The sequence below is a fragment of the Aureobasidium subglaciale genome (assembly GCF_000721755.1).
Source record: "Aureobasidium subglaciale EXF-2481 unplaced genomic scaffold scaffold_4, whole genome shotgun sequence".
NCBI classification, from domain to species: domain Eukaryota; kingdom Fungi; phylum Ascomycota; class Dothideomycetes; order Dothideales; family Saccotheciaceae; genus Aureobasidium; species Aureobasidium subglaciale.
In genome coordinates, this window is record NW_013566991.1 from 57,533 (window position 1) to 71,866 (window position 14,334).

At 50.9% G+C, this 14,334-nt stretch overlaps 8 protein-coding genes across 8 annotated transcripts; 4 read left to right on the forward strand and 4 right to left on the reverse strand.

The window, feature by feature from the left end:
* Positions 1-223: 223 nt before the first annotated feature.
* Positions 224-1,856, forward strand: AUEXF2481DRAFT_105741 (uncharacterized protein). The gene is made up of 2 exons (XM_013491031.1): positions 224-820; positions 873-1,856. The coding sequence occupies exons 1-2, from the start codon at positions 514-516 to the stop codon at positions 1,406-1,408; spliced, it is 843 nt and encodes a 280-aa protein (XP_013346485.1). The 5' UTR covers positions 224-513; the 3' UTR covers positions 1,409-1,856.
* On the reverse strand, positions 1,325-1,690 carry AUEXF2481DRAFT_37176 (uncharacterized protein). Its single transcript, XM_013490840.1, has one exon. The coding sequence runs from the start codon at positions 1,635-1,637 to the stop codon at positions 1,410-1,412; it is 228 nt and encodes a 75-aa protein (XP_013346294.1). The 5' UTR covers positions 1,638-1,690; the 3' UTR covers positions 1,325-1,409.
* Positions 1,857-3,073: 1,217 nt separating the features above from the next.
* On the reverse strand, positions 3,074-4,052 carry AUEXF2481DRAFT_538650 (uncharacterized protein). The gene has a single exon (XM_013491032.1). The coding sequence runs from the start codon at positions 3,660-3,662 to the stop codon at positions 3,168-3,170; it is 495 nt and encodes a 164-aa protein (XP_013346486.1). The 5' UTR covers positions 3,663-4,052; the 3' UTR covers positions 3,074-3,167.
* A 304-nt stretch (positions 4,053-4,356) lies between these two features.
* Positions 4,357-4,679, forward strand: AUEXF2481DRAFT_538946 (uncharacterized protein). Its single transcript, XM_013491033.1, has one exon. The coding sequence runs from the start codon at positions 4,411-4,413 to the stop codon at positions 4,573-4,575; it is 165 nt and encodes a 54-aa protein (XP_013346487.1). The 5' UTR covers positions 4,357-4,410; the 3' UTR covers positions 4,576-4,679.
* Positions 4,680-6,190: 1,511 nt separating this feature from the next.
* Positions 6,191-7,500, forward strand: AUEXF2481DRAFT_37179 (uncharacterized protein). The gene has a single exon (XM_013490841.1). The coding sequence runs from the start codon at positions 6,291-6,293 to the stop codon at positions 7,284-7,286; it is 996 nt and encodes a 331-aa protein (XP_013346295.1). The 5' UTR covers positions 6,191-6,290; the 3' UTR covers positions 7,287-7,500.
* An 18-nt stretch (positions 7,501-7,518) lies between these two features.
* AUEXF2481DRAFT_37180 (uncharacterized protein) lies at positions 7,519-9,344 on the forward strand. The gene has a single exon (XM_013490842.1). It carries the CDS (start codon positions 7,584-7,586, stop codon positions 9,075-9,077), a length of 1,494 nt encoding a protein of 497 aa, XP_013346296.1. The 5' UTR covers positions 7,519-7,583; the 3' UTR covers positions 9,078-9,344.
* Positions 9,345-9,903: 559 nt separating this feature from the next.
* On the reverse strand, positions 9,904-12,145 carry AUEXF2481DRAFT_2581 (uncharacterized protein; the record flags this gene model as incomplete). The annotated part of the gene is made up of 3 exons (XM_013490644.1): positions 9,904-11,947; positions 12,002-12,086; positions 12,139-12,145. The coding sequence occupies 3 exons, from the start codon at positions 12,143-12,145 to the stop codon at positions 9,904-9,906; spliced, it is 2,136 nt and encodes a 711-aa protein (XP_013346098.1).
* Positions 12,146-13,171: 1,026 nt separating this feature from the next.
* AUEXF2481DRAFT_2582 (uncharacterized protein) lies at positions 13,172-14,159 on the reverse strand (the record flags this gene model as incomplete). The annotated part of the gene is made up of 4 exons (XM_013490645.1): positions 13,172-13,205; positions 13,353-13,778; positions 13,833-13,855; positions 13,890-14,159. 4 exons carry the CDS (start codon positions 14,157-14,159, stop codon positions 13,172-13,174), a joined length of 753 nt encoding a protein of 250 aa, XP_013346099.1.
* Positions 14,160-14,334: the final 175 nt, after the last annotated feature.

Here is a 14,334-nt window from a genome sequence, read left to right on the forward strand (position 1 = left end):
AGCTTGGACCCATGGGCATAGAGTCTTCCAGCGTTAACTAGCGGACGTGGCTCTGTAGGTGGTTGGGCTGTCAATTGTCGAGACGCATGTGAGGTGGCTTTGCTTGCGCGGACAGACGTCGACGTCATGGTCAAGGTGCAGCTTCCTTGATTCACCAGGTCGTACTTGCCCAGATGGCTACCTACCTACTCTTTCTCGAGCACGCTGTAATCAATTCTTCTTGCAAACACCTGTCCATCACAAGTCCCACCATTTCCTAGCACCCTCGAGGCTCATTACAGGATAGCATCCACAGACACATCAGAGTGAGTGACGTCCATTTTCCCCAGCTTGCTAGCTCGCGTGAGTTTGTGCGCGCCAGCCACGGCGCGCTGACCATGACGACCCCACTGGCTCGGCCGGCCAACACCTGTCATTGTCGTCCTGCTGCTGCTTTCCTCACTCTCACTTCTTCCCTACACTCCTCACAAAGTCTTTCGCATTGACTCGTTTCGTTCAAGCTACCCTTCAACAATGGCTCCTCCTCCTCCTGCAAACCTTCCTCTCCAGGAGCGCTTGCTCCAGCTCGTGCAGACACTGCAGTTTGCTTGGTTCGCCGGCCATGTCACCCTCCTGCTGTCTTCGGTCCGCTACGCTCTCTCGTACCTGACCTTCCACGCAAACTCAAAGTGGGCCATCTTCTCCTACCGCACCGCTTTTGTCGCTGCCGCTGCCACGTACGGTATTGTCGTCTTTAAGAGCTTCCGCGCTCGTGCTCGTGCCGGCAAGCCCCAGGGCGGTGCTTTCCAGATCATCGGTGATGAGAATGTCCAATACCTGGGTAAGTCACCCACGCTACTCACATGCCCCGTGCCCAATGCTGATTTCATTAGCCATGGCTTTGATCTGGCTCTGGTCCCGTCAGATCCCCCTTGCCGTTCTGCCCTTCGCCGTCTACTCCATCTTCCATGTCGCAACTTACACCAGATCCAACCTTCTGCCCACCATCCAGCCCCAACCTGCTGTCGCTGCTGGCGAGAAGCCCAAGTCTTCTGGCCTCGCCGACACCATTGGCAACTTCGTTAAGAACTACTACGATTCGTCTATGACTCTTGTTGCTATCCTCGAGATTGCTCTCTGGTTCCGTCTGGGATTCTCCGCTCTCCTTTTCCAAAAGGGTTCCTGGGTCCTGATTGCCGTCTACACCATCTTCCTCAGAGCTCGCTTCCACCAGAGCACCTTCGTCCAGCAGGCCGTTAACCAGCTGACTGCTCGCGGTGACGCCATTGCCAACCGCCAGGACTTGCCTCCTGCCGTCAGACAGGTCTGGGACGGTGTCAAGGGTGGCATCAAGCAGGCTGCTGACCTCACCGACATTAACCGCTACGCTGGCGCTCAGCAGCAGGGTGTCCCCAAGAAGACCCAGTAAATCAATCTTGTCGCCTGGCTCCGGCCATAAGCAATGTTGATGAAATGGCGGCCCGAGAGTACACCTCAGCACGCCAAAGACCATGACAAAGAACCACAATCGAAGAGGCGATGCACATAACGACGCTCTTGATGATGACCAAAAGTTGATAGAAGGGGAGGTGAAGTGGCGGCTGTGTCAGCAAGCTGCCTGGAGGTAGTGGAGGATGAGAAGACTGACTCTTGTTCATGATTAGTGCAGACAGCGATACCTGATTTTTCATTCCTAACACTCTTCACGTCGTCTCCACTTTCCCTTCTCGGTTTGACCCATAGTAGTGATCATCTGGATCTGCAATACTAACGCCTCATTTCTCGAGCTGCAAAGTAGTTCGCTTGAAGAAGGGTCACCAATACGCCTCAAACACATGACGCATCCAGTGTAACATTACCTGGTTGCACAATCTGGCACCTACCCCAAGGCTGTTCCTGCAGTAGTCTAATCTGGTTTTGGGTCTGAGGCGGCAGTAAAATGGCTTGACAGAACCGCACGCCGTGTGTACCTGTGATCCATCGTCGTTCGAGAAGAAATGGAAGTTCCAGCCCTCAGACTCGGCCGAGTTTGGAATATGCCATTGACCAAATCTCGAGTTTCACAATTGTCCAATCGCGTTGTGCAAGACTACGATAGGGTTCACATCTCGTGGAGTGCTGATTCTTATGTGCACGCAGTGTGCAAAGACTCTTTCCGGTTCTTTCAAAATGTCGTGTGGTGATGATGGCAACACAGGATCAACTAGTAGTCTGAGGTCTGTGGAATGGCAAGCTAACTACCAGGTACCCGTCTCCCTAGCCACTCAAGCGCATGCAACTATATCGTCATTTGTGGGAACTCCCACTCATCCCGTGAAACGCAGTGCAGCATGATGCGGAATGATGGTTATGCGAGAGGCCAGGCATGCGTATGCAAGTCGTCGACAGTGTAGCAAGGAGAGGGTCCGTCCATTCGAGATTGTGATATTCTGCATACTGCATTCCACCGACCAGGTTCAAGTGAGCAAGCAGTGTCGAATGGGCAGCAGCAGGATAAATGTTCCGGTGACACAGATCGATAAGGTGTGGCTGCATGACAGAGTCACCTTGATAACCGGGTTCGTGGAAGAGGGAGAGATACGATTGTTGTGTTACAGCTTTGCTGCTCGGCGACTGGGATTAGATGTCACAGAGGAAGGTCGCATGCTATACCAACCAGGTAGTACCTGGCGCGAGGTCACGAACAGTTCGGTAGAGTGACCTTGGGTAGTAGTTCAGCATGTCTCTGGCGAGATCAGGGCTTGCAGGGGGTTGTGTCATCTCCTTCCTAACTCCAAAGAATGGTCAAGAATTGTCAGGAATGTATGGCTGAAAAGTGACAGGTCTACGATTTTAACTTTCGAACCCTTGAGCAGCGCGTTATCTCTCCACCTCCTCCAGGCTAGAGAGTCAGCTTGCTGGTCTATTGTTGCCGGGTCCTTGACGACTGGCGCGCCGTGGCTTGACGCACGAGGCTTCTTTGAACCACGCACATGAAGTTTCGAGTGGCACGACATCATCTATTCAGGCTTTATGCCGACGTGCTAGATATGCAGCTACAGGCCATCGTTCGACTTGGCCACTTCGGGGAGATGACAGCATCAGCCAGCCTCAATTTACTTGAGTATACTTCTCCAGGGAACATAGCATGGGGAAGTGTAGGTAAGTAGAGGTCGAACAAAGACCAAAGCACATTGAACATCTCTGCACTAGTTCCATACCAACAGATCTTGTCTCACAGATCTTCCCGCCGCTTGTAGATCTCTGTGTTCTGTTGGAACCCAATTGCATGCAGAAAGAGGAAAATCCACATTGTCGTGCAAGGAGAAATCCCCGGTCGACACAAGCAGACTGATGCACGTCGCGAGCGTTCCCTGCTGGATCTCATGCATGTCCGGCTCGACGTTTCCGCTACGCCCATTGCAGCCCCACAGGTAGATGAGAGAGTAGGGTACGTTAGCAGGGGGAAGTGAACGCGCCAAAGCAAGACGTCGTTCTGCAGTAGAATATGCCGGCCCTTCTCTGCATACGGTACCGGTCCACTCAACCCGTGCGATGCTTCTCCAATTGATGAAGTCCAGTTTGATCTCCACATCCGCAACCATGGCTGTGGATGACCCGGTCGAAAAATCGTGTGTCTGGAAGGTCAGTATGCAAAGCGCGGCAGACAGGGAGGGAGAATGATCAAGTGCTGAATAGCACATGAGGTCAAGGGTCTCCTTGCCGCATCTCGATCATACTCGATTTCTTACCACCCCTGTTCTAGATGGATCATGACATGAGTAAGGAAACAAGACCCAGCTCCCAAGACCGGGATGGCGGCGCATGCAACAGTACGACATGGGCTTGCTGCCCTCATCGCTAGATTTGCACACGCCGCCGCCCATTCGGTCCTGGGCTGGCTGCCTGTTCGAGCAAGTGCGCATGGCGCAAGAGCCTCTTTCTCTACCCTTTCACCCCTCCACTCTGACCCGTTCATTCCCATCTCCAGACGCCATCATTTCTTGTGAGATGTGGATGAAGGTCTCAGCTTTGCTTGCGGCGCGAACGTTTTTTTCTGGCTTATCCACCGACGCCTCCTCAGAACGGAGATCTTCTGCTCTTCTACTTCTGTCTCTTGCTGCTGCCGGGTATGTTGCATCGGTAGTAGATCTGGCCTGCATTGTTTTGGTTTGATTATTATATATATCTTTTGCCTCGACCTTTCCAGAAGACATTCTAATCCATTGCCTTCCTCATTCCGCTCCCCCTCAATAACTCCTCTCTATTACCGTCGTTGCCAATCAACCACATCTCAATCGCTTCACCTTCTCAGCAACCCACCAATTGGCGTCGTTGCTCGTCTACACCCACAGTCTCACATAGCCAGTTGCCTCCTTCAGACCATAACCTAGTAAGCTACCCCGCCATGCCATCATTGATCAATTGAACTGACAAGAGACTTGAAGCACAATGGCCATCTCTGGATCTTGCGAACACCGCTTTAGAGTCATCAAGTCCGACACGACTCTCATCATCTGGAACTGCAGCCTATGCCATTCAGGTCCGCATTGGTTCATCTATGAATGCACCAAATGCAAGGTCAAGAGATGCGAGCCCTGCACACGCAAAGCATAAAGAGGATATGCACCACCACGACATCTTACACCGACCAAGGTACGTGCAAGGCCACCCAACCCTTTCATCTCACATGCCAGATCTCTCGATCTCACCCATGTCGTACCCTATTACTCGTCAGTGGACTGACTTGAATTGGAATAGTTCTACTTGAGTACCAGTGTCCCCCTTGACGCAGATCACTTGCCTGCATCCACCGACATGCATACTTCCCCACCATGTCCAACTCATCTAATTCGCTTGGCTACAATCTTCCTCTCCCGAGCACTCGGGTCGTAATGACTTTCGCGCGATCAACCGACAACATACTACTGCAATAGCGTATGACGCGCTTGACCAATCGTTTATTGCTTCACATATCAGCTTCGCATCGCTAGCTCTCCATAATTTCTAACCGCCGACGGACCAACACTACAACTTCGCTTGCAACACTGCACTCTAACATCTTGTCATCGATCTCTTTCTGTACACTTTCTTCATTTTATCCTGGAACATTTTCTGACCAAGCATCTGATTTATCTGGCGTCGAGCGAGGAGTTTCTATTTCACCAGTCCACCAAAAAAGAATCGATGGAGTTATCAGGCAAGCAATTGCCGCGATGTTTTGGGAAAGATGGGTTCAACACGAATGTTCCACGGCTATACTAGAGACTGGGAATGGGAACAAGGGAAAAGGAGTTTACAAGTTTTCCGCAAGGACTACTCAGGGCAACAGGAGCTCGGCGTATTTTTGTCTGAACATTTTTCTTTCCGTATCTCTACTTGTGCTCTTCTTCTTTCTCCTTTTCACTCTTCTCTTTTGTCTCTGCAGACTCATACGGCCACGACATGACAGTATCAGATCCTACTACAGAGAATTGCCGCAAGGCATGAACGCTTAATGACCAAAGATATCACACCAGCATCTTTCTTTTTCCAAGCTCACATGATTTGACCGGCTAATACGAAGCAACCGATTCGCATCTAGTACCATCAATCCAGATGTTTACCGAGCAAAACTACCTTTGAAGCTAACCCATCTGCCGTGCAGAATGCACTTAGACCTTGCATACAAACCTGACCATATGGTGCCCACAAACCGGAATATTGACAAACAGTAAAAAAAACCAGATCGGCGGTGACTTTGACAGAACAAGGGAAATGGTTGAGGAGAAGTAGAAAGCTGCATATGTAACTAGCAAACTCAAATAAGGATAGAAGTGATACTTCTGAGTGTGAAGTTGTGTCTTGATTGTTCATGCACTCGTTAGAAGATTCGGTCCTGCTGAGCCAGTCGGAGATGTGACCGAAGGCTGATGTTATCACTGATGCTGTGTTTCCTGAGAAGTCGTTCTGAGGTGTAGCTTTCCGTGGTATAGCAGAGACAAGCAGGTGTTTCTGCTTCTGGCATGAGCTGACATGATTGTCTGACGGTCAAACTTTTTGATCGACGATGCTCGGTTCCATTCTTGTATCAGTGTCAAACAAGATCTATCTAGCATAACGCAAAACCAGAAAAACGGTCATGTTCAAATGTCGAATGTCAAATGGCAAAGAGGCTGATATAGATTTCCCCATCATGTGGCCCAAGCTCCTTGGCAGAAGCGGGCCGCCAAAAGTTGCGATGGCGTCGTGGTCTGGCCAGCGCCGACTCGTGTCGGTAAAGCAATCAGGGTGCTTCGTCTGTCTCTTCTCGCAACTGTACCTGCCATTTTCTACGCAATCGCATATCCCAGATGGCACCCAAAAGAAAGGCACGCGTCTCTCAAACGTCCAGCCCCGCGCCAACACCTTCACGCTCAAATACAACAGTCGCTGTCGAGATAGAACAGCGACGACGACCGAAACCTACAGACGAGACACCCAATACGAAACCCGCACAACAAACGACAGAGGCCGAGGAAGAAGAGGAGGAAGATGAAGAGGAAGCTGCCAATGCTGCGCTAGTAGCAGACCCCTGGACCGACGACGAGGAGATTGGCCTGTTCAAAGGTCTCATCAAGTGGAAACCTACTGGCATGCACAAGCACTTTCATCTCCTGTGTCTACACCAACACTTGCTATCCAATGGCTACATCCACCCGAAAGCGCCACATACACGCATCCCTGGCATCTGGGCGAAACTACACGGTCTCTACGATCTAGAAGCACTAGACGAGCGCGAAGATTCAAATGCAGCGCCGTGGTCTGTTTCCGACGACGAAGACGAGGAGGAAGACGAAAAGGATGAATTGGGCGATGACGACGACGAACCAGAACGTATGCACGACACGGACTTCGAACTACCAGACGAAGACTTTGGCGGTCTGATCTGGCGCGCAAGATTCCCAGACTCAGAGGATGAGGAAGATCGCGAGAGTTCACCACCATCACATGAGGAATTGCTTTCTAGACCTGACAGTCCACCTGTGCGCTTTACACCGAGCTTTGAGATTCCGCTCTCCGAGGCTCAGCAGACTCCCTCCACACGAGCGTCAAAGTCAAAGCCAGCGGCATCAGCAAAGTCGAAGGGGAAACAAGCACCGCCAAATCCTAGAAGATCGAGTCGTGTGGCCGACAGCGTGGACCCAGATGACGATGGTGAAGAGGAAGAGGAAGAAGGGAGCGACGAGGATGAACAAAGCGAGCAAGAGAGCATGGCTAGCGGTACACCTGCACCCAAAGCTTCAAAAGCAAAGGGCAAGAGGAAAGCACCTCCTGCAAAGCCTAGGGCCAGCAAGCGAAGGAGGTAGAGATGATGAAGGTCTGGTGAAGCGAGATGTTGTTATTTGCCTTGTTTATCGGCATGTTGGCCACGAGATACCCATTTGCATTGATACCGTACTTCTTGTTTATCTTCTCTTCTTTGCAATTACTTAGTCCATCAAAAAAATATGCCCATGATATACATCATGCCAAGGATTGTCAGGGTGGCACTTGAAGCCCGAACAACAGCACACTTTCTCCGTCGCTTGCACCGCTGCACGAACTCGCCACAGAACTCATTACTGTAGACTAAAGCTTCATCAAGCCACAAGATCCTTTCAGGAATGGCTTCACTATCATCGCTTCCGCCCGAAATATTCAATGCTGTACTTGATGGTCTTCATGGGCGTGACGTTACAAATCTACGTCTGGTTGGCCGGCGTATAAGTGCTCTCTCGAATCACCAATTCGGACTCAAATGCCTACCGGATCTATCTTTCACATGGTCGCCCTACAGTTTGCAAGGCTTGCTCGACTTGAGTGCCCATCCACTGGGTCGATATATCAGGCGCTTGACTTTTGCGACTCACTTTGTGTATGCCGAGCAATTCACAGATGACCCGGAAAAATTACAACAGCTCGAACACAAGACCATGTTCGAACAGTGGGATGAACGACTGAAGGTGGTGGTGCAAGCACTGGAGAATCTCAAGCGGCAGGGTGCGCAGCCTACCTTGGGAGTATACGATATATTGGTGCCATGGATACCTCTGGACCACGACGACGAAGACAGCGACCATAACAACAGCGACAACAACAGCGACAACAACAGCGACAAAGATACTGTCCCCCAGAGAAAGGGATATGGCTACGAAAAGTTTTATGGCAAGATTGAGCAGGGAGTCAACCCGCAAGCATCCAATGTTCACGCCGTACAATACGTCTTGAAAGCTGCACAACAAGCCAATCTCCCCATCAGAGGATTCCAAGCTCATCTAGACGATCAACTGCGACATGCAGTCAACATCACAGACGAATTCCAGATCCTCAAAGATCAACATCTATGTCCTCAGCCCGGGCATCTCGACCCAAACTTTGGACGTTTCGTCATAACCTCTGGCTGGAAGCTCTGGGAGACGGCACCAACCCTGAGGTTTCAATCCTCCATCGACACCAAACGCCAGACATATGAGTTCTTCACAATACCTCCCAAACACGATCCCATGCTCCGACAAATGAGCGTCAAGTTTGGAACAGTGCCTCAACGCGGTCAAACAACACTAGATGGTGCTTTGATGATAACCTCTACACGCATGCACGACTGCCTCCGAGAAATCCGTCTTGCCTATTGTAGCACGACTGTAAACTTTCTGACCACTTTCCTGCGCGCTCAATCAGATACATTGCGGATACTGTATCTCGAACATGTCCATCTGGAGGTCGCTGAGCATGGTGATGCAGTGGCAGATGAGGCTAATCAGACCGGTCTTGATCTGTTCCTGGCTTTGAGAAATGATTTGCAGCTCGAGTATTTGAGGATGATGAGGTGTTGTAGTCTTTATGAGCGGTCGAGATTGATAGGTGGACATGACGATACGTGGGTCGGGAGAGAAGAAATTCAGGAGGGTTTGCAGATATACATCAAGAGGGAAGAAGACGACGAGCATTCGGTGGACTCTAGTTGGAGTTCTGAGGATGAGGGCGAGTGGATTTCTGTACATCATTCGGAAAATGAGGAAGAAGAAGAGGATGAGTTGGTGGCTCACTTTCTCGCGGGAAGGAATGGTGAAGAGTCTACTGAGCAGCCAGATGCGGAAGAAGAAAACAACGCTCAATAAGATCACGCTCTCCATCTATGAAGTGTGGCCACGCCTGCTGCCATTCAAGATTGATCGTGCCTTCCAAACCGCCTTGATGTGGCATCGTGACAATAGTTTGCCAAGCTGATTTTGCTCGTTCCATGGAGCCTTCATCCAAGATCATCCTGCACCGGTGTCCGTCTCTCTACAGAAAAACATGGCTCATGTCTATCAAAAAAACGACCTCAGCGCCGTAATCCCTATCATTGTCACGTACTCGTGTATCTATCTCATCGAAATCTCCAACTCCCATTGCATTCCGAAACCCTGCAAATTATGACAATAACTCAGAATTTCAACAGGTCACCAGCTTAAACGATACTATCGAATCTCTCTCTCTGATATATTCTCGAGATTGTATCCTGCCTTTTTGTCCAAACTTCTCCAAACATGGACATTGTATCTACATCTCAGTTGGAAACGATACCATACTATATTGTCATCTATAGAAAAGCATTGGGAGAAGAACACATGCGAGTCCACAGTTTCGCACAAAGACTTCACGTAATGCAAGAAGGTGACATTGCGTATGAACTTAGCCGTCCAAGGCATCATAGAGAAGTGGCCAACGAACACGATGGGGGGGTGAATCTTATCGTGAGCGTGCTGGTTAATGTGAACTCGAAGAAGATGAATATATGCCTGCTTCTGAGATCGTCTCGAGACATGATACAACGGGGAAACTTTTGACAGAAGTATCAGCTAGAAGTGTCATGCATCTCACCGGGTTGTGAAACAAGAACCTCGAAGCTTCGAAGCCACGGACATCTGTCAGTGAATAGGGGTTTTGATACATTCATGTCATTTACGGAGTCTGTGGCATACCGCCATCACCCATCAGGTGACCAGTCAAGCCCTTCATTCTCCTGCCTAGGAGATCATCTTCGCTAGCCAAACTGACCAGACTTTTCGTCCTTTGGTTCCGGTCTCGCTCGTTTCGGGCTCCCCTGACAGCTCTGACGCCACCTCTTTGGCTACCCTTTTTCTTCGGACTGGTTCGAGCACCACCAGTAAGTGTGCTCATCTCGAGCGGCCTATCTTCATCACCCGATGACTCAGTAGGCATGCGGCGGTGATGTCTGATGCCATTGCTCTTCTTCATGCCCATTCCAGCTTCGTTGCCAAAGTAGTCGGTCTCTTCATCATCCAGCTCAGCACGCAAATCGGCTTCACGGAAGAGATCTGCCATCCATCGTGAGCATCGGGAGATGTACTTCCAGCCTGCTGGAAATATGCCGGCGAACTGCAAGAAGCCGTGAGAGATACCGGGGATCAGGACCACATTGACGTGGTCGGTGTCGACAAACACGTCACGCTCACGAATCAACCCGAGCTCTTTGCGGCTGTTCCAATGCGCCAACTTTGCTTGCTTCAGACGGCCAGCGAAAATGACGGTGTCATCAACGAGTGGATCACGCTCGCCGGTCATCATGTACGTTTTAGGGAAGCGGGTGAGAAGTGCTTCAGGTGCGAGAAGTGGCGATAGCAGATAATCTGTCGAGAAGTCTGGTCGAGAATGTGGACCAATGTATAAAATGATCATGGCACGCATCATCTCGGGGGTCAAGACACGGTCGTTGAAGTATGAGATCATGGAAGACATGGCTAGACGTGTACGCAGCATCTGAGGTGCAGATGTAGCAGGAGCGGTATCGACGGTGTGAGCAGCACTAGTGTGAGGCTCAGTAGGCGAAGCAACAATTGGTTTGTCGGTCAGTTGTTGCACGGCGGTGTTTGTACGCTCCGTCTTCGGCGGACTGACATCGTCGTCTTCATCCTCGGATCCATGAGGAGTGTTTGGTGTCAACTTCCTGTAGTCGTCACTCTTCCGGCTTAGCACGCCTCTATTGGTCTTTCGCATCTTGCGATCCTTGATCAGGGACATTTGTTCGTCTGTCATCCAGTTGCCAATGTTCATATCAAGAGCCGGATATATGAGTACGGCACCCTCGGGGACGGGAAGCGACGTTTCACCTTGCCAGCGACGAGTTGCGGTGCTTCCTGATTGTAGGATCATAAGGATCAGGCCAACAGCGAGGTTGCCGCCTGCGCTATCCCCACTGACGACGATCTTGGGCACGTTCTCCCCAGAAAGGCCTATGCATTGTCCTTTGGTCGCAATCAGAGTGTGATATGTGTCATAGCACTCGTTCAGAGCGTAGGGGTAGGGATGTTCTGGAGCCTTCTTGTAGTCCAAGGCCAAGACAGGCAAGCCAGTCCTCGCTCCCCAGGCCAGCAGCTTGTCGTCATGTGCTCTCGGATCCATGGCAACAAAGCCACCCCCAGGAATGTCGAGCACGATCTTGTCGTGATTCTTGAGATCGCTAATTGGACCGTCGAAGTACAGCCAGGCTTGGATGGGTTCATCGTAGCTGCTCTGTCTAGGTCTGGGTATGCGGATGGCTCGTGGTGGATAGCGCATCAGTTTAGGACGCATCAGCTTGCCAAAGAAGTTGATGTATGGTGTGTTTGGCTTGTTCCAGCTGACCCTCAGATGCTCCAATGTCAAGCCAGCTCTTATTTTGCGGACTTTCTCATCTGCTTGCTCGGCACAGATGAGATAGTAGATGGAGAAGACAAGACTCGCAATATCTTTCAACCATACAGGGCGAAGGTTCATGCCCGTCCAGAATCCTGCGTCCAAGGCTGTCGTGATCCATGTTGCTCGGAAGTATGATCTTGTGTAGAGATTGGCCAATGGCTCAGGGCACTCGAGACCTACGAGTTTGCTGAAGTTGCGTGTGATGTACAGGTATATGAGAGTCAGGACAACAGTGTGCCAGGCCGTCAAGCGTGTAGACAAGAGTTTGGAGATGCGACGAAGGTACGGCGGGCCATGTGGGTTGCCCCTGCGATCAACATGGTCAGTAAGACTTCGCAATAGATCAGGGAAAGGAACGTACTTGTAGAGATAGTAGGACCAGAAAGAGACTACAGCAAAAACCTGATACTTGCGAAATCTGACCGACGGCCTACCGAGGACGTGGTCTATACACACTTCACTTAGCGACTGTATGCGGATTGAAACCGATAACCTTACCTATCATGATGCGGAATGTTCCAAAGACATGCGAAGAAGAAGTGAAAATGCAGAAAGGCCTCCGAACAAAAGCTCACTCGAAGCAAAAGTTTAAAGTGAACAGAAAAAGGAAGGAGGCTGTCGTTTCAAAACAAAGGAAGAAGCACAAGGTCAAAATCAAGTCTTCATGACAATGGCAAGGGAGGGGAGTTTACGCCGGGAAGGTAATACGGTATAGATGCAGCCAGAATGGCATGTGAAAGGACGAGTGGCATAGCAAGAGCCGTCATGCTCTTGCCTAGTGCTTCAGAACTGTTAGGAATCTTTGACGATTGCCATGTCATGAGGTCTAAACGTCTTATTGCCTTTGCATGTGAAAGTGATGGCGCGCGCGTCCTGGCATTCCCGAGGCCGCCGGACCTCCAGCTTCCCGACACCTTGTTCTTTGCGGAGAATCATGTGGGGATCCTCCTTGTTCCTTTGTCGTGTCAGACCTTTCATTCGTGGTGATGATTTTACCTTGACAGCGAGCAGCTGACCGCGAGATCGCAATTCCTTGCAGACTATATGTCGATAGATTCAAGTTTTGTGCGCGTTATTGGTAAGCTCAAATATCATCGCCTCGATTACCCTTAATCTAAGCCACTTCCGTCCCATCATGTTCGCGCACGTGGCCGATTAGCCCACTTGGCTAGCCTCTGAGGACATCTGGGCACTTTATAACTCGTCTGCTGTCCCGGCGTGCTTCCTGCCGCCTGTCAAAGGAGGACTCTTCGCGGTAGCCGGCGACCACCATATTAGTTGGACGAGCCCTCGCACCACCGACATCCATAGAGAATACCAGTGAGGCACCGCACAGATATGCCATGAAGAGGTAGAGGAGCAATTGGAGAAGAGAATGAGAAATTCGTTTATGATACAGACATTGAAGCCTCCAGCGCCTGAGCATTCATTTGACCAGCACAACGCGCAAGAATATCCAAAGCAGAGAGATGGGTGAAACTAGAGCAGAGAGAGGACGCTTGAAGTACAAGAACGGAATGTCATGACCTGTTTAGTTCTTGGGAGGGTACTTCTTGAAGAGGTATCTAAGAAGCACAAGTCAGCGTTTGTGTTGCGTTTGGGGGCTTGTATCTGCGAAACCAGCATGGCGCAGGACGACCTCTTGAGCCTCCACTCTCCTCATGCTGGCGTAGTGTAGCCTTCTAGATAAAGGATGTTTTTCTTGCACTTACTTGCTGGCGTAGTAGTCGCCGAGACCGAAGACACCAACGACACCTGCCCAGGCACCTGCGACCTTCCAGGTGAGCTGACCGGCACTGTACTTTCTGTAGGCGCCAAAGCCGAGGAGACTACCAAGAGCGACAACGGCGATGGTGTTGCCGAGAATGACAGGGTTGTCGCTGTTGGCCTTGACCTTTTCTGCGGCCTTCTCTGCCTTCTGCTTGGTCTTCTCCTTGACCTCCTCCTTGACCTGCTCGGTCTGCTGAGCCTTCTCACGAGCCTCGGACTCAAGACGTTCGCGCTCGGCCTGGGTCTCGGTCTGAATTTCTTGCGACTGGAAGTCGGAGGGGACAGAGGAGATGTGAGGGCTGTCGACGTCGATGAGCTCGTGGACCTCGTCGTCGGTGTGTTGGATCTCGGGGACGGCGTGTGCGCGCCTGGGCACGTGTTAGTATCGACCTGCTGTCGGCGCAAGGTTGCGCAAGACTTACTTCTGTGGACGAGTTAGCAGACGCTCAGGTTGAATTTATTAGATAGCGACTACGTACCTCCTCCTCGGACTGCTGGGGTCCACTGGCGGCGACGGATGCGTAAGACATGGTAGCGGGAGCTGTGGGTGCGGGCTCTTCGGAAGCGATGGTGGTTTCTTGAGAAGGAGTGGATTCTTGGACGGTTACTGGCTCTTCAATAGCGGTAGCGGGAATGGGTTCTGGGACGGGGGTGGGAGCGGTAGAGGTGTTGACTTGGGATTCAGGCGCAGATGCAATAGGAGCAGAAGCTGCGTCACTGTTCGGTCGCTGTAGGAACTCGAGACTCATCGTGATTGGTTTCGCTAGTCCCACCTAATAGAGTGACATGTGATAATTACGGTATGGCTGTTCTGCTCCCGGATTTTCCTGGAACGGCTCCGGCTCTGGGCAGATTACGTCATTCAATCGTCCTCCTAGAGTCAGAGAAGAGCGTCAGAACGGTAATTAGCAAGGGCACTCTCAT